We start from the raw sequence: 20,310 nt of genomic DNA on the forward strand, positions 1-20,310 counted from the left end.
AAGGCTGGCTTTTACGGTTCGGTAGCTTATAAAAACTTAGTTCTGGGTTTTTTAGCTTGTTTGCTGTACACCTTGTCACACAGCAGCTTTAAGGCATTGTTCTGTTTTTTGTTATAAGTCAGAAATGACAAGGAGGCAGCTTCACGCAATACAAAGTCAATGGAGACAGTTGGATTGTTTTCGGTGTGGGCTTGGCCTAAATGCGCTCTGTCTCTATGATATCACACTAAGTAAAAGAAAGTAAAAACACATGTATAACAATTGCTGAAATTACATTTATATTTATTTTACATTATATTTAATAAATTAGAAAATAAATAACTTGAAAATGAATTAATGAAAAATCATTATTTGAACCTGGGAAAAAAAAAAAAAAAAAAATCAGTAAAATAAACAGATTTACAGTATACTTCTAGATTCTGTAATCAAATATTGGCCAATATATTGGTCAACTACTAAACAAAAACACGTCCCTGTCCAAAAAGTCCCATCCACAGTGAATGACTGACAGGAATTCGCAATTGCATTTGAATGAATGCCTATATTTACGCAAGCACTACGAAATACATATGCATAATAGAAAAGCAAATGCTTGTTTAATTGTTTAAGTTATCTCTAAACTCTTCCAACACCTCAGCCAAACAGAACAACTTACTGGCCTATAATTAAAAAACGCCAAATATCGGCCGATATATCGGTCAACCACAAAAAAAAGAAAAAAAGAATGATTGACAAGAGTCAGGAATTAATGCATATATTCCACAAGCACTATGAAATGCATATGCATACTAGGTGCTGAACATGTGTGTGCTCACCAGGTTCTCCATATCAGTGCGGGACAGTATGTATGTCCTCATGTTGCTGTTCTGGTGCAGTAGCGTGTAGAGCAGTAACGTCACCTGGTCTGATTTCTGCTGCTCGCACAGTGCTGTGTACAGACTGTTAAAGTTGATCTGAAACGTGTGAGGCTGAGGAGACGGGATGGAGGAGGTATCTGAAACACACGCAAGAGAGACTTTCATTAGCACTTTCTGTGAAATTGATTCAATTACAGGTCTCAACGCTAAGGATTTTTTTCTACAGTGGTTCAAATTTTTACTTGCCCTGCAAAATTTTCACTGGCCCCACCACCATAAAAATAAAATAAAATAAAAGGCCTAGCTATTGTTTTCGCTATTTTTGATCCACGTAACCTTAATAAATAAAGTTATGACACAAAAAACCACTAGTTGAACTCATAAATTTTAAATATTGTTAAAGACAGACAGTAATAAAATAAGAACACAATCAAATTATGAGCAATACCACCAATAAATACAACAGAACAAAACACAAATTAAATTAACGGTTCTTTTCAGATTTTTCATGTAGGTCTAAACTAGATTTTCAGGTACAGAAATAGTAATGAAATGTAAAATTTCACCGCACAGTCACTATATAAATATAGATTAACTTTTTTTTTTTAAAGTTATTTATTCAAGAGCAGTGAGCCATTATTTTTATTCTTTTCCTTTGCTGTTTGGTTAACATTATAACAGACAAGAATATTAGGCTGCTGTCACTTTAAGAGCTGCACGGATCCAATATACTGTTACACGTGCGTTTTATTTCTCACATTTACGTTCTGTTAAGACATAACCGATTATGTTTACAAGGATACTTGACAAGACAGGCATTCTGAAATAATTTTGTGTGAGCGCAGTATTCTGGGCACAAGTGCCGAATTTAGACACTTTTGTGTTTACTTGCGCTTGAATATTTAAGTTGGCAAGGTTAAAAAACATGCAAATTATCAACTTCTGTGACGATGCAGCACTGGCCTGATCGGGCCAGTGACAGTTTCGTCAACTGTCCCGAGCCACTGGGCAGTCCTAATTGTCGAGCCCTAAATTAATTTATCTAAAACAAACAAACAAACCTGTTCTAGTTTACCTTGAGTGTTTTTGAAGCAGGTAACAGCCTGGCGGTAGGGGTTCGGACAGTCCGGTCCATCTGTCAGATTAGCCAGAACCAGCAGTAATAGCAGACTCTGATTGGACAGTGGGAGAGGGTTCTGCTCTTGCTCCGCCCCCGGTCTGCTGCCGACTCCTCCTAACGTGAACACGCTCCACAACCCACCTGAATAACACAGAAACCGGTTACACAATGCTCTCTTAATTAATGGTGACCTCAAGCTTAAAGACATTTATGGGTCTTTTAACATTATCATTGACATTAATTCCTGCACTATTTGAAACACAAATATGAATGACACTTCGAATCATGAGGCTTGCTGCTGTTCATTTTTGAGTGATTTTCATGATTTTTATCTGACAGACGATAAAACAGGCAGAAAAATCCTACAGACTAAAACTTAATGATCTTATTTAATAATCTTAAAATTTATGTGTGATAATATTTATCAGTGTTATTTTAGTATTATTTATATACTTTTTTAAATTAGCTTTTATTTTTATATTTTCAGTTTTCATTTTAATTTTTAAGTTTTAGTAATTTTTTTTATATGTTTTTGTCAATTTTGTTTTTTAATATTTCTATTCATGATTTATTTTAAGTTTTAGTAATTTTAAATTAAATATTTAAAGTAATTTTATTATTTTACTTCAGTTAGTTGACAAGGCAACATTAATAATGTTTTTTTTTTTAAGCTTAGGTTTTTCATCTGACATTTATATTTTATTTTATTTCAGCTTTATTTCAATTAACTAATTAATACATTTAAAAATAAATGTAAAATTGACATGAAAAAGTAAATTACAACTGTCTTTGCTGCAAAAAACCTTTAAGAGGATGGAAGAAAAAGCTAAAATAAGTAGAATATGACGCACTTAAAACATGGCTTGCAATGGTGACGCACTTAAAAGTTGCTTCAGGCCAGAAAGAATAATTGAAGCAAAAGATCATTCATAGAATCTCCAGGAAGTGCAGTAGAGAACCGGACATGCTAATGGCTCAAAAAAAGACAGGCTCTTCTGCCTCAAGAGCTTCAGATGTATTTTAGAGAGTCCACAGCACTCTTTACAGCATTACAGGTACTTCTTTGTTCTGTTTGACTCAGAAATGTCTATTTGAAAATAAGTATGTCTTACAGGAATACGCAGAGCCAAACAGGAGAACTCATACAAGCTCACGTTTTTATGGTTGAAGATTCTAAACAAAATCTGGTAGGGTGGAACTTTTTTGTAGGGATGCACTGAAAATTTTGGCCGATACTGATAATTCTTTATATTTAAAAGTCGATCACCGATATATTGGCAGATAAATCTGAATCAAAATTTTTATATAATTTTTGAGAACCTGATTATAAAAACAAAAGTCTCAGCATTAAAAGCCATGTCCCAAACACATAATTATAATGTTCTCATTACAATCTTATGTTTAAAATATCGGCCAATAACGATATGGTGGCCGATATATCATGCATCCCTACTTTTTTATCCATTGGGAATTCTATTATATCAGTAAAAGTGGCCGTTACATTCGACATTGGAGGGAAAGGGTTAAAAAGTAAAAGTGACTTGATGATATCAGTCAATAAATGTTTCTTTAGAATGACAATTTGTTCAAAGAATCATGCATCACAAGACCAGGAACACATAATAAAGTCGTCATGTTGACTTAAACATTGTGAAAACATTTTCTGTCCAACAATGCGCAAACAGCAGGGTGTCGATGAATAGTAATTGATTTTAAACAGACTAATCATTCAGGCATTGTATTGTGTAGGTCGGAAAAGAGCGAGAGAGAACTGAAATGGAAATAAGATGCCTGTCTCCATGTCTAATCGCTTGTGGCTGGACATCGCGGCCCCGCGAACAGACTGAAGCAGTCTAATCTAGAGCCAGGATGTTAACAAACATCCACTGCAAATAAAAACATCAACACTGGCAGGAAAAAGTCACAGAGTAACGAGGTCCACCCTCCTAGACGCCTGATACTATTAAGACACTGATAACATTAAAGGTCATTGGAGTGATATGATTGGCTGCATCTATCCTTTAGGTTCCTTATGACATCATCATGTTCCAAAGGCACTGAGATCATGCTGGAACTTCGATGAGGTCACAAGAGACGACATGGCGACCCCAGTTGACCAATGAGAGTGAGCGCAGACGCCAGAGGACTCTGCAGTCTACTCACCAGAGCCAATCAGAAGCCTGTAATCACTCTCAGATACACTTTTATGACGGGAAAAATGATGGATGAAGAAAACACCCCTTTGATTAGCACACAATAAACACACTCATATGTCTCTTAGTTCACAGCATAACACTCAAATATAATATTACAAGGGAGAGAAAGACTTTTTTACTTTTTAAGGGGTCATATTGTACACCTTTTGTACCATTTTCCCCCCGCTGAAGTCTACTTATAAATGTTAGTCATAATTACCATTTTTTTAATCTCATAATTCAACTTTTTATGTTATAATTATGAATTATGTGGTGTAATATTATTATACAATACTATATAGAAATACTTAATGACAGAAAAAAACAGATGCATTATCCATTCTAAGATATCAAAACAGAACAAAATCAAATAAATTAAATATAAATAAAATTATAAAAAATAAAATAAAATATGTACAGTATGACACATTTATAGGGCCCTTTCATTTCCGCGATACAGAAAACAATCCAGTCATAAAAACGGAATTTACTGTATAACGTGGAACGTCATGGAATTTGTCAAAATCTTCATCTCCAGAGTCACTTCATGAGCATTTTACCATTTCATTTGAGAAAAACCTTCATCATATCATAAAAACACAGAAACTCTTTGTTGTCTAGCACTTTGTTTGACAAAAAAGTTTGTTTAATGTCATATGATTAAAAGTTTTATAATTAAATTGTTTTGTGTCTTCATTTGATTGCCAGAAAATTTTAAATATACAGAATTTCTGAAAAAACAAAAACAAAATATTTAATAGAAATTAATACATTTTGTTGTTTTTATGAATTAGACATGCTTTTTGATTATTAAAATGTAATTAAACCATTAAAATGGAATCCAGAAATCTTAAAACAGAAAACTTAAAACAGAAAACAAAGAATTTGAGAAAAAAAAAAAAAAAAGCAATTCATAGGGCCTTAAGAAAAATGTAATTTCTGTTCAGCTTTTAATAAATTGTTGTTAAATTGTATCAGTTTCATGATTTTAATTAATTAGACAAACTTTTTGATGACTACATTTTAATTTAACCATTAAAATGAAGTCCAAAAAAAAAAATTAACATGGAAAAAAAAAAGAATCCAGAAAATTAAAATGGAAAAAACTGGATTTAAAAAAAAAAAAAGAAAAAAAACAATTTGGGAAAAAGTAATGGATTTCATAGGGCCCTACATTTATGCAGTTTTGTTTCAATAAATGCTCTGGGTGGACTGAAAAGCTTTGAGTTTTGAATGTTAGAGTATGTCCACATCGAACTCTTTAAAGCCCTACAAAGGAAAGTAAATGCAAAGCAGAGAAAGAACAAAAGTACCACATTATAAAAGGATTCAGTGTCTGTTGTGTGCAGAAGTGTGCGCGACGTGTCTTAACTCTCTTATGTTTCTTCACTGGAGATGCTTTGGGGGTTTGTGTGTGTGTGTGTGTGTGTTTGTGAGGGGAACATACAGTGATCACACACACAGAAGGCAGTGTATGTCCTGGGGTTGTTATTGTGGGCTGTGTTAACAGCACTGCAGATAAATGAAGACATCATGGCTGCCATCCAGCAGAGCTGAGAACGAACACACACACACACACAGGGGTTTTCCATGCCACTAATGCTGTCGGTACATAAACAGGCGGCTGAGGGTGACAAATGTTGCTGCTAACTTCCACATACACATAAACGTCTATGTCCTCCTTTCATAGTCCTAGTCCTGTAAAAGTCCCTGTGGATCTCTCTCTGAGAATGTCATTTCAAAACTCACATGGCTAACAACAGCGTCTGATATATTACTCATTATAAATCTGAGGGAAACACCAGATCCAGAATGAGAGTCTGATTCAGACAGCAGAGATCATGGAAGTGTCTCGTCTTTAAGAGACGCACAATTTAATAGCTTGTGTCCATTACGGAAGTAAAAATGCCATTAAAAACATCCAGAGCAAATTTTCATCTGGGATAATTTAAGTACACATTTCAACAAAATATATAATATTGTTCTAGTGGTTTTTGGATATTTAAATCCAAAAATCTTACATATTGCGCCTTTAAGTGATGGTTTATGCCTCTGAAGAGTTTCTTAAAATATTTTGCCAAATTACTGGTGAATTCACAGGGTGCCGGATGATTTTTATGCCTACAGAATCACGTGAACTGAGCATCTGAGAAACTTTGGATTGAAAATTTTACAGAAATGACTCTAAAAACTGACATTTTCCTAGAAAAGCAGTTGTTGACATAAAGGCCAGCCTGTAGACGAGTGGAGAGGAAGTAGAGTTTATTAATGCAATGCCATCTGGCAGACAGAACATCATGCGTGCGTGTGTGTCAAAAGAAATACATCCGCAGCACTGTCATGATCTCTCTAGGGAGAGTATATGTGGCACACAATGTATACATCAACATTGTCAGGATTCTTTGAAAGTCATCTGCAACATCCTAACACTGGCCTCCTGGGAAAAAAGACACAGGTGTGTCACGTCTCACTAGACTAATAAACCACTTCCTGTCTGCCCACCATTACTTCCTGTCACCGTGGTTTCAGCAGGAAATGTGCATGGTGTTTGCCTGTGCACAGCTCACCATGATGCTGTTATATAGAGAGCATCGCTATAAGGTTGCTAAGGTGTTCTGAGTGGATTCAAGGGAGTTTTTCAAAGATGACTCCAAATCAATGCAACTTAAAATTCATTATGCAAGGGTTAATGGGTAATATTAACCCAGAAAGCACGCTTTTCCTCCCTCATTCTCCACTCTAGAGTTCCCTGTTCTTAATTTTTCCTCTCTCTCTCTCGCTTCAGTTTGAGCTGGCGAAGGGGGAGACGGCACTAATCCTGAATGCAGACACAGCGACGGACTTGAGACTTACGCAGCACATACACACAATAGCAGGATTTTGTTAAAGCCAGACACAAGTTCGATAACACTTCAGCATTACATTCATTTAATAGTTAAGCACGGAGGGTTTAATGAACTGTTATTGTTGCAAATAGAGGTGCGCTAAGATCAAGAGTTCACACAGATTGAACAAAAACATCAGAATACTTCAGATACACCATGGTATCACACAACGCTACCAAGTGTACAGTAAATCTGGAATCAATTAGGAATCTCATAAAAGCTCATGTCATGTTTCACCCCAAAATCAAATTAAACTATTAATATAAATTTTTATATAAATGTAATTACGTTTTTATTTATATTTATAAACTAAATATATAAAATATAATTAGTTATATTTTACATGAAGAAAAGTTCTTTTTTTAATAATCTGATATTAATAAAGTGATATAATTAGGCATTTTTTCCCACCAACACAAATTACTATAATGAAAAGAAAATAAACTTGCGCTGTCAAATCGATTAATCGCATCTAACATAAAAGTGTGTACGTATGTGTGTGTATATATATATATATATATATATATATATATATATATATATATATATATACACACATATACATATATACACATATACATATATACACATATACACATATACATATACACATATACATATATACATACACATATACACACACATATACACACACATATATTATATATATATAGATCTGCCGATACCGATAACCAATTATTCACAATGATATCGGCCGATACCGATAGTTTGGTTTTTCTTAAGGAAAAAAAAAATATCTCCCAAATAATGTTGCAAACTACACAGGGAACCCTCTCATTTGGTACACTACAATATTAGAGGTTCACATTAACAGCAGAGGTATTATATCCAGCTGCTGTTTATTTTCAGATATACTAATTACACTCAAATAAAAACTGAAATGTATAAAACTTAGTATCACATAAGGTAGTTTTCATAAGCACAAACATATAATTAACAATAAATAAGATCCTCTCTAGTGTTTTTGTATATATGTAGATAGCTAAGGAACTGTGAACACTGGAAAACATTCCTGAGGTAAAAGTAACATGATGTGACGTACTGTTCACAAGCTGTTTTACTGACGTCTTTCCAAGGTTGAAACACAAATAAAGTGATTACATGAGACATGATACATTCTGGTAAGTTGTACAATATATTTCAACATACCTTTGATGATCATGCATGTTTTTCCAGATATAACTTGTATTGAAGAGGAAGAAAAGACTCGCGCTCCGAGCTGCCGAATGAACTGAGGCATTACAGCGATCTGACACGTCACATTTAAGAGTATCAAAACACCATTTATTGTTTGAATTTCATGTTAAAATGGACATAATTAGAAAACTGAAACTTTAATTCTTATCAGAAGTAATAAAGCACAAATCTTTTTGCGATTATTGGATGGGAGGCGCTACAAATAATATTTGATGTAGGAAAAAAAACGCAGACCTGGCAACCCTGGCTTGAACTACGGGTGATTCATAGGGTCAAAAAGAGCCTGCTTTAACGTCACTATTTTTAAACTGTTAATGCGTTAAAATTCAACACAAGAGTTATTTTCTTCACACACAGTATGTATGAGTTGCAGTCTGAACACGCCTTTCTGCACCCTTTTGATTGAAAGGATATAATCGGCCCTGACCATTGGCAGTTTTTAAATAATCGGCCGATGGCCAATAGTGATGATAATAGCTTTTATCGGCCGATACCGATTGTTAGATACATCGGTGCATCTCTAATAATATATATATATATATATACACACACACACACATATATACATTTAAAAATACGTTTCAAAAAATAAATATAAAACAGCATCATTTATACATCATAGTAGGATTTGTTGCCTTTTATTAATTAAATAAATTTAAAAATAATAAATATAAATAATAAAAAAAAATGCATAATGAGAATCTGAGAATTGAGAAAAGGTTTGGTAAAACTGACATATTGAGAATTGGTGGTCATGAAAATAATGTCACAATGCAAACATACAATATGGTCTTAATGGTCCTTAAAGACTTTATTTTCTTATGCAAACAATAATTTTGTATCTCCTTTTCTGTTGATTTTGGTGTGAAATGGGACCTGAACATGTTTTTGTGAGATACGCCGTATTTGGACTGTCTCAAGAGAGCAGAAATAAGAGAACTGAATGATTACAGACGATCATAACACCCATTCAGTAGCCCTGCCCTGGGAAACACACACACACACACACACACACACACTCAGGGATCTCCCATCGGAGCGCAGGGAAACATCAACATGCCATCTTCACACAGATCACCACCCTGATTTATGAAGCACAAGTGTTTCCCAGAGATCACTGCTTTAAGTACATCATCCCTTTTTTGGGTGGATAATCACACATATCAGTTATGGAAGCTTGCTTCTGCTTCAGAACAACAAAAAAAAATAAAGGTAACTGCGACTTTTTCATCTCACAGTTCTGACCTTTTTCTCACAATTGAGAGATAAAAACTTCAACTCTTCAATTACGACTTCTCGCAATTCCGAGTTTATAATTCTTACTTTTTTCCCCCTCAGAATTGTGAGATATAAACTGGGAATTGCAAGAAAAAAGTCAGAGTTGTGAGATATAAACGCACAATTAAAAAAGGTCATTTTATCTCACAATTTTGACTTTTTTCACAGAATCGCAATTCTGACTTTATATCTCAATTCTGAGGAAAAAAGTCTGAATTGTGTGATATAAACGTCAGCCACAGAATAAAAAAAAAAAAAGGTAATTGTGATTTTATTATCTCAATTCAGATTTTTTTCTGTAACTGATACGTTATATCTCCCAACTCTGACTTTCTCACAATTTTGAGTTTATAACTCACAATTCTGACGCAATTCTTTTTTTCAGAATTGAGATATAAACTTGCAATTGAAGTCGCAATTACCTTTTTATTTTGATTCTTGGGGGTTGCTATGTGGTTTCTAATGTGTTCTGAGTGGTTTCTAGGGAGTTGCTATGTTATTGCTAGGGGTTTCTATGTACCTGTAATTGCGGGTAAAAGAAACAAACTTTCATAGTTTGGTGTGTCATTACACTTACTAGTTTCAATATAGTGTCCAACATTATGAATCTGCACTCTTTTATCTATTAAAAACATTCAAATGACCTATCAAGCACAATATTCTGTCCTGTGTTGACAAATTTCCTATTGAAACAGGAAGTTTGAGCTAATAGACACAGACCAAAAGCCAAAAAACTCCACAGACAGATTCATTTCCACCCAAGTATAATAAAGCTTGATTGACTGCTTAACCTTTGCCACTGGCAACTAAAAAATTTGGGAAGCGATTCATATTCTGATTTAATATATAGACAAAATATAAAGTCTAGGTCATCCATCAAATTCCTCTTTCTAGGACAGCTTAAGTTGTTTCTCAGGCAACAGCGGAATGTTCATTACCGCGAGCGAATTAACCGTCAGGCGGTGTAAGACATAGAGCCGTTGAAAGTACTGTAAACGTTTAAGTCAAGCTAGCATTAATATGATCCAGAAGGCTTTCCAGCACGTGTAATTCCAGAGTGATGAATTTTGGCCATCTAATCCTGCCTGAATCTTTCCATCCCGCAGCAGCGGAAACAGGATCAGGCCCAGAATTCCTACTGTGGGTGACAGGACTGACACACAGAGCTTGTGTCTCCATTTAGCTGGCCTGATTTACCCGTCAGACAATGAAGACACACTGTCTGGATTCCACACACACATTCGCACGTCATCTTGGCACTGACTCACAGCTGTTAACAAGCTCATTTTGTATCTTTTGGCCACTGAGTGTCAGTGGATGATACATGTAGTTCTAGACATTAATCGCACTTCTGACTAACAGTGTCTGTCGTAGTGAAAGAGAAGCAACAAAAAGACAGAAAAGAGCACTTTCAGATTGGATTTTAATATTTTCAGATTCAATAGACTTCAGGTTAGTTTTCATTTCATTCAGCAGTGGTCGTTTCAGTTTGCTTTTTATTTCATAAACATTTAATTTTAAGTGAAAACTTAAACTGAAACAAAAAAAAAAAAAAAAAAAATATATATATATATATATTTCAAATTGGATTTAATATCATTTTTATATCAAATTTTAATAATACATATACATACATACACATATACATATATATACATATATATACATATACACACACACACACACACATATATACATATATATATATATATATATATATATATATATATAATGTATATGTGTGTATGTATGTATGAATGTATGTATATACATATATATATATATAATATAAAAGTTTGTTTACATAATATATGTGTACTGTGTACAATTATTATGTATATTTAAATACACACATGCATGAGTATATATAAGAAATATTTGCATGTATATACTGTATATATATTTATATAATTAATATATTAATATAAATGTTTTATATATAAATATAACAATTATTTCTTATATTTACACATGCATGTGTGTGTATTTAAATATACATTATACACAGTACACATATATTATGTAAACAAACTTTTATTTTAGATGTGATTAATCATCAATAAACATAACACAAAAGTATAAATATTATAATACCTTATAAAATCTTTTTTGTTTCAATGTAAGTTTTCACCATCTGCACATCGTAATCACTGCATCATGTCCAAGAATATTAGATATTATAAAACTAAAATGAAAAATAATAATTATAACAAACATTTTACTACACTGAAATGAAATAAAAACTATAACTAAACTGAAACTAAAAAAAGAAAACCACAGCATGAAAACACATAAAACATACCTAAATCAGAACGAAAAACTGAAAATGAAACAAACAAAAAAATTACTAAAATAAAAACTCAAAGCAAAAATAACTGGATAGCTCAGTGAATACATAAACAACTATTCATTTTATATTTTATTATTACACAGTTAATTTAGCTTTTTAACCACTGCTTTTGGTTTCATTTAATTTCAGTTTTTCCGATTATTACATTCATCAGTAGTTTAGTATATGCTTATTCATGCAACACGATCAAAACAAAATGCTCTGTAAATTGTTTGTATATATAGTGCTTATTGTCCCAAAAAAGTATAAATTAAAGTGTGTATGTTTATAGGTTAGTGTGTCACAGCGCTGTCTGATGCTCAGAGTGAGACAGATGTGAATGTGTGTCTGCGTACATTTTGGTGACAGTCAGTCTGTGTGTGTGTGTGAGAGATGGACACTGGTCTGAATTCAGTCCACACAATGAGGATGTGTGTAACTCAATATTAAGTAAATGATCAAGCCAAGAGACCAGTTCACACAATGAAAAGTGTGTGTGTGTGTCCTGCCGTTGACACGTCAGAGCAAGCCAGACACCAGACAGACAGACGCAACTGTCAATAACACACACAGAACCTGTGCTCTGGATTTAGTTTTTGACAGGCTTGTCAAACAAGAGCCTGTTCAAACAAACAGAACAACTTTATCAGAGACAGAGTCAGACAAAGCTGAACAGAGGAGCGTGTGAATCAGGTGTATGTGGGGACTTTTCACATGCAAATTCAAGAGAAACTAGACTGAAGGGTTTATTTACAACCAAAACAAATATTATTATCTGAAAGAGTAATCAGACCCTGCTCAACCTCGACGGACCCGGACATTCATCTTACAATACTGGCATCATTTACGCGAATGATGCTGCTGAGCCATAACAAACAAACACACATCAACACTAGCTATGTTTTCATCCACCTATTTTTATGCGAATTTCGAGATATTGCATAAAAAAAACACTGGATGGAAACCCCAAGATGCACATAAATTTAAAAATGTGCATAAAAAACATATGCGCACAATTGAGGCAGATAATTTGTTTATCCGATAAGATGACATGTGCATAAACTACGATGGAAACCGAATAAATCCCACGACGCACAACAAAAAACCTCACGTGACTTTGCCTCAACAGAGGATGTAATTGGATAACTGGACTAAACAGTGGACCAAATCACATCGCAGCATCTCAAATGTTGGTTTTGTCGTTCTGAAATGCCTGAGCCAAAGTCTGTCATCAAAATGATCTCACAATTGCGTTCCCAAACACCAGCATGCGAACGCAAGATAACATGACAGAATTTATTGTGTTTCATCTGCCGCTCTGAGGCGCAACTTCCATTTTTATTACAGATAGTTTGCGCCAATTTCCCAGGAAATTATGATTTTTGTTCTCTTGAACAGGTGGGATGGAAACAGTGCTTCATTCAGAAAGTTTTTGTGATATTTCAATTCTGAGCATAAGTTAAAAGCGCAACCTTAGGTGGAAACATTGCTATTGCCACCCAGAGTCAGCGTGTGAAGTTGAATGTTTATACACACTATTGAAGGAATAATTTACCCAAAAATCAATCTTTTTAATGAATCAGCTGATTGATTGAATGATTTGTTCACAAATCTGGTAAACAGCTTAAGACACAGTTTGAGGGATGGCAAACAGGACCAGTATGTGTGGGTGATCGGGACAGTGTGTGTTTGTACTCACTGGCGACTCCTGATGCGAGTCCATACAGCAGCCCTCCTCCGTCTGACTGCGTCTGCAACACGTGCGTGGCGGGCGGACATTTCTCCTGTCTGATGAAGTTATACAGCAGCGTCTTCACCAGACGACTTGTCAGAGACAGACTAAGAGAGACAAAGAGAGATTTAGCAAACCTAAAGCAATTCAATTACAAATGTTTTACGTAATTGAAATAAAGCTGAAATAAAATATAAATATTAAATGAAAACGTATAATTTAAATATAAATTAGAAAAGCTGCCTTGGCAACTAAAGTTGAAGTTTAAAAAATTTTTTTTGGAAAATTAACTTTCACTAGAAGAGATATAAAAAAATAAATTAATTAAAGCAAAATATAATATAAAAAAAAAAATAATAAAAATGACAAAAGCACATAAAATTAATAAAATAAAATGAAAATGGAAACTGAAAAAATAAAAATAAAAAGTTCATTCAAAATATTAAGATACTATAAAAGTAACAAATAACTAAAATAACAAATATCTAAAATAACTTGTGCAACAAGTTAAAATTCAGCGCAAAAACATGATATCGGTATCTGTGTATCGATTCTGCGGAAAATTAGTATTGGTGCCATTTCAGTTAGAATACATATCGAAATATCTGTATTTTTGATAATGGATGGACAGACGGACAGAAGGATGGACGGATGTAAGGATGGACGGACGGACGGACAGAAGCACGGATGGATGGATGGACAGATGGATGATTGGACAGAAGGACGAATGGATGGATGGATGGATGGATGGATGGATGGATGGATGGACAGAAGCACGGATGGACAGAAGGGCGGATGGATGGACGGTTGGACAGAAGGACGGATGGATGGATGGACGGACAGATGGTTGGACAGAAGGACGGATGGATGGATGGTTGGACAGAAGGACGGATGGATGGATGGTTGGAAGGACGGATGGATGGATGGATGGTTGGACAGAAGGACGGATGGATGGATGGTTGGACAGAAGTACGGACGGATGTAAGGATGGATGGACGGACGGAAGCACGGATAGATGGATGAACAGATGGATGATTGGACAGAAGTACGGATGGACGGATGGACAGAAGGACGGATGGATGGACGGTTGGACAGAAGGGCGGATGGATGGCAATTGGACAGAAGGACGGATGGATGGATGGACGGACAGATGGTTGGACAGAAGGACGGACGGATGGTTGGACAGAAGGACGGATGGATGGATGGTTGGACAGAAGAACGGATGGACAGTTGGACAGAAGGACGGCTGAATGGATTGTTGGACAGAAGGACGGCTGGACGGTTAGACAGATGGATGGTTGGACAGAAAGACAGATGACAGAAGGATAGATGGATGGACGGTTGGACAGAAGGATGGATGGATAGACGGACGGATGTTTGGACAGAAGGACGGATGGATGGTTGGACAGAAGGACAGATGGATGGATGGATGGATGGATAGAAGGACGGATGGATGGTTGGACAGAAGAACCGATGGACAGTTGGACAGATGGATGGTTGGACAAAGACGGATGGATGGATGGATGGTTGGACAGAAGAACCGATGGACAGTTGGACAGAAGGACAGCTGGCTGAATGGATGGTTGGACAGAAGGACAGATGGACGGTTGGACAGAAGGATGGATGGATGGATGGTTGGACAGAAGAACGGATGGACAGTTGGACAGAAGGACGGCTGGCTGGATGGATGGTTGGACAGAAGGACGGCTGGCTGGATGGACGGTTGGACAGAAGGACGGCTGGATGGATGGTTGGACAGAAGGACAGATGGATGGATGGTTAGACAGAAGGACGGATGGATGGTTAGATGGTTGGACAGAAGGATGGCTGGATGGATGGTTGGATAGAAGGACGGATGTATGGTTGATGGATGGATGGATGGATGGATGGATGGATGGATGGACATTTAAAACAGCTGACCTTGGTTGGTTTTTATTTGATCACAGGAACATAGAAAAACCATTTGAAAAGAAAATTATAGGGCATTTTAGGAAATTACTATCATTTTTGGTACATTAGCATTATGATCTTTGGGAACATAAAGAATGTCAAGACAAAACATGAGAATTAAAGAAACATGGAAATGGTTTCTGGAAACTGATGGTATTTTCAATGCTCATTTGCATTGTGAAGTGAGAATATGTAGCTTGTGTAGCTGGACGTCTTTGCTTTCATGCACTTGCATAGAGTACGTCTCAGTCCTAAAGACACTCGTGAGGTTTGACGAGTGTTCGTTAATGACCTCAGACATGCAAGCTCAGCTGCAGTGCTGAAGAGCTAACGAGAGAACTTTAAAAGCTCAGTATCACTGGTGCGATGCAAACGAGCCCTCCGGGTGAACTCAAGCAAAGCTCCAGACGAGAGCATCTGGCGAATTAATGAACACCCTCATTTGCATATGAAATGGAAGCGCTTGACAGTCGTCCTTCTGTTAATGCCGGTCAGGGGGCCACATTATCACACTGGGACAAACTTTGTAAGAATAAAACACTGCGGTAGGCAACAACTTTTAACTTGTATTGGCTCTGGTTCTCGAGAAGTTTATGATGCATCACTGGAACTCTGGATCAATTAGACGAGTCTATTCAGGTGTGTAGAGTATCTGTGCCTTACCATTCTAGTTTCATTACTAGTCTATTTATATTATCAACCGTATAATACACAAAGGTAACTTAAATTACATGTACACTGGAAAAAATTTGGTATAGAAACAATTTTCAATCAATAATTGCTAGTAAATTTCACAATAAATTACAGAAACGGCAAGTATGGTGATCCTTCTTTCTTACCATCGTCCTTTGGTCAGGTAGCCGTAAATAAGCCCCTCCCTCAGAATCTCCTTGTGAAAGAGCTGATAGGACAACAGCACTAGAAGGGTGGTTACAGATTCAAACAGGATGTTGTAGGTGATGTCGCTATAGAAACAGAGACAGGATAAACATTAATACATACATTTATCCATTAATAAATCAGTTGCTGCTGTGATTTATGGTAATTTTACCATGGTCAAGAGGGATTTAATTGAGTTGAAATCACTATTCTAAAACATTGGAAACAGTAAGATTGTAAAAGAAACAATAAATTATATTTGTGTAAATCTTTTTATTCATCAAGACCATCTGTACGCAAATGTTGTTGCAAAGACAGCTGATAATCTCGATTTTTTTTTTTTTTTTTTTTATCTAGTTATTCTGAAGGTAATTTCAGGCACTTTTGTAAAACATTGGAAACAGTAAGATTTTAAAAGAAACAAATGTTCAATAAATATTTATATTTGTGTGAATATCATGAACGGAAAGGAAAGGAAAGGAAAGGAAAGATTTTAAAAGAAACAAATGGTCAATAAGTATTTATATTGGTGTGAATATCATGAACGGAACGGAACGGAACGGACAGGAACGGACAGGAAAGGAAAGGAAAGGAAAGGAAAGGAAAGGAAAGGAAAGATTTTAAAAGAAACAAATGTTCAACAAAAATTCATATTTGTGTGAATATCACGAAAGGAAATGAAAGGAAAGGAAAGGAAAGGCATTATACAATGCATAAAATTAAAACATTTTATGAGCATTAAAATATTTTGCACTGACATTTTCAAAATGAAATGAAAAATGGTGAAATATGAAACAGACAAACTGATCACATTATCATTCATCAAAATCACCAAAATAGTGAAGTCCTACTGCAAATTTGAACTCATTGCCACCTCTCATTTTCCAAACACACACTTACTCAACATCAATAGAACAATCTATTTCTTTCTATTGTCCCTTGTTTCCTTCCTCCAGAGTTCTCACTTCACTTCCACTTCCCAGTGCTGTGAAGTCACTTGGCATGATTCCCTTTCACTTTCACACACACACACACACACACACACACACACACACACACACACACACACACACACACACGACTGCACGTTTACATTCACGATAACACATACACAGTTTCCTATAGGATTCTGTTTTTGCAATGGGGACCAACCAAATCAACCAAATTGTATTAAAATACAATTTATTATTACAAAACCCTGAAATCACACAAATAAAATTTGCAATTGTAGTACACTAGAAAAAAGGGTAACCTTATTTTATAATCGTATGTATTCTTAAATACTTTTCTCTTTGAAAGAAAATCTGCAGAATTTTGAGGACTAAACTTAAACAAGGTCAAATGTATTAAACTGATATGACTTTAATACAAAAAAATTTAATAGGGATAAAGGACGTGAATGATCTGTGAACGCAGGTTCCACGTTGGGCTGATAATAAACCTTTTGGTACTTTTTTAAAATTAAAATACTTACTATTACAAATAAACCACAGAAATTTGCAAAATTATTATTAATAGCCTTTCTTCTTACGTGTTTTGTAAAGTTTAAATATTGTCAATGTCCAATAACAAACATCTCCAAAAAATTCATTTTTCAAGAGCATGGAAAAACTCCCTCACAATCTTACAAAACAACATGAGTATTCATCTTTAGCACCATAAATAGAATTATATTATCACAAATCTGTTCCATTTATGGTAAAAAGTCAGATATGCAAAATTGCGAATAACAGTCTTAAATTTCAGTCTGTCTCTTCTCTTGTCTTCTGAAGTCAGTTTATGGTGTATTTATGTCCTTTCTGGACAGCTCTTTTTTACTATATGTATTCATTGTATGAAAAAGAGCAGCTAAAGATTGTGCTAAACATTATCTTTCATTTTTCACAGCAAAAATGGGCTTGGAATGACATATAAATGATTTTCAGGTGAACTATTCATCGTCATCTTACGCAGAATAAACACTGATGTTTTCGTATTATTTCTTGTTTTGATCTGTGCGGTAATTTGAGCTACAATTCACAATATCCTTCACAACAGCGTGATAAGAATCCTGTCTCCGGCTACAGAACTGCTCAAAAACACGTAGGAACCAGCGAGTCGGGGATCTGAATGTGACCCGCGCCTGACTTCTCTTGGTCAGCACGTAGCAAGGAAACGAGACAAACGGCAACAAAAACAGACACGGGACAACAACAGCAGACTAAACTCTGTTACAATACAACAACTACGCAATTCACTTACACATGTGACCCAGCAAAAATAACATGCTTTATTTCAAACTTTTATTTGAAAGAAACAGTGTAGAGATGGAAAATAACTGGAAAGAGACATGGGGTATGAGATCAGGATATATACTTTGTGTGCTGTTATGATTTGGAGCGAGTGCACTAACAGCTAGTCCTGGACTCTGACTCGATGATCGATTTAATAAAGTCTTAATAAGGAGTCTTGTTCTTTAGAATAACACACACACACACACACACACGACTGCACGTTTACATTCACAATAACACATACACAGTTTCCTATAGGATTCTGTTTTTGCAATGGGGACCAACCAAATCCCACAAACTAGGCTTAACGACACATAAAATCTAATACAATTTTTCTAATATTATTTTAGTGCTTTGAATTGTTTGGGTTATTAAAATACAATTTATTATTACAAAACCCTGAAATCACACAAATAAAATTTGCAATTGTAGTACACTAGAAAAAAGGGTAACCTTAGTTTATAATCGTATGTACTCTTAAATACTTTTCTCTTTGAAAGAAAATCTGCAGAATTTTGAGGACTAAACTTAAACAAGGTCAAATGTATTAAACTGACATGGGGTATGAGATCAGGATATATACTTTGTGTGCTGTTATGATTTGGAGCGAGTGCACTAATAGCTAGTCCTGGACTCTGACTCGATGATCGATTTAATAAAGTCTTAATAAGGAGTCTTGTTCTTTAGAATAACGTGCACTGATGAATCATGTGTAAAGGGGTCCTATTATGCTTTTTTGCACTTTCAACTTTCTTTAGTGTGTTTTGTTGTTTTGAGTATGAAAAAGGTATACAAAGTCCCTCCAGCAGGAGTTATTCTCTATATCAGTGTCACTGATTCTGAACTCCCTGAAACGCCTCCATTGTAGTCTTGAGTTTTCTTCCGGGAACGAACACGTCACAATATTCCTCATTTAAATATTTCCTGCCCAAGGCATACGCAAAATAAAGGGGCAGGGCCTGGTTGAGTTGGTTAGTAGTGTATTGAAACTCACAGTTATTGTAAGTGTAACAGACATAGTGTAGGAAGACCTGTGCGTGTTAACCTTCTTAGCACGTCCGACTCCCATGCCAGCGGACCTGGGTTTGAGTCCCGCTTAGAGCGGGTGTTACATTGGTGCCGTGACCTGAATGGGAGTGAGGTTTGGGGGGGTAAGTGTAACAGACAGAGGCTAGTAAGTGACACACCCATCATCATGATCAGCATCGCAAAACTTAAAGTATCAGTCGGTAAAATTAATAAAACAAAACTTATAGAGCAGGCGATTCAAACAGGAGGGGTTACATTGGTGACGTGACCTGGATGGGAGTGAGGTTTAGGGGGGTGAGTGTAACAGACGTCGGCTAGTAAGAGCTGTGCGTATAAACCTCACTCCCCTGAGCTTGAGGCGCTCTAGCGACTGACGCTAGAGGCTGTGTTCTTTAGATTCCTTGTTAGCACGCTCGACTCCCATGCCGTCGGACCCGGGTTCGAGTCCCGCTTAGAGCGGGCGGCTCGAACATGAGGGGTTACATTGGTGCCGTGACCCGGATGGGAGTGAGGTTTAGGGGGGTGAGTGTAACAGATGTAGGCTAGTAAGAGTTGCGTGTAAACC

The 20,310-nt window shown here is 35.7% G+C and overlaps 1 protein-coding gene across 2 annotated transcripts in view; it reads right to left on the minus strand.

The window, feature by feature from the left end:
* The window catches only part of dym (dymeclin), an 86,952-nt gene that overhangs the window by 54,050 nt on the left and 12,592 nt on the right, over positions 1 to 20,310 (minus strand). For both annotated transcript variants that reach the window (XR_007927262.1, XM_051878272.1), the window contains exons 7-10: positions 16,404 to 16,529; positions 13,582 to 13,721; positions 1,933 to 2,118; positions 816 to 994 (exon numbers count right to left, since the gene is read on the minus strand). Coding sequence is in view for 1 of the 2 variants with exons in the window: in XM_051878272.1 (XP_051734232.1) it covers positions 816 to 994; positions 1,933 to 2,118; positions 13,582 to 13,721; positions 16,404 to 16,529 (631 nt within the window). In the remaining variant the exon portion in view is untranslated. The remainder of the gene's footprint in view (positions 1 to 815; positions 995 to 1,932; positions 2,119 to 13,581; positions 13,722 to 16,403; positions 16,530 to 20,310) is intronic.

Source organism: Ctenopharyngodon idella, chromosome 21 (assembly GCF_019924925.1).
Source record: "Ctenopharyngodon idella isolate HZGC_01 chromosome 21, HZGC01, whole genome shotgun sequence".
In the NCBI taxonomy this organism is placed as follows: domain Eukaryota; kingdom Metazoa; phylum Chordata; class Actinopteri; order Cypriniformes; family Xenocyprididae; genus Ctenopharyngodon; species Ctenopharyngodon idella.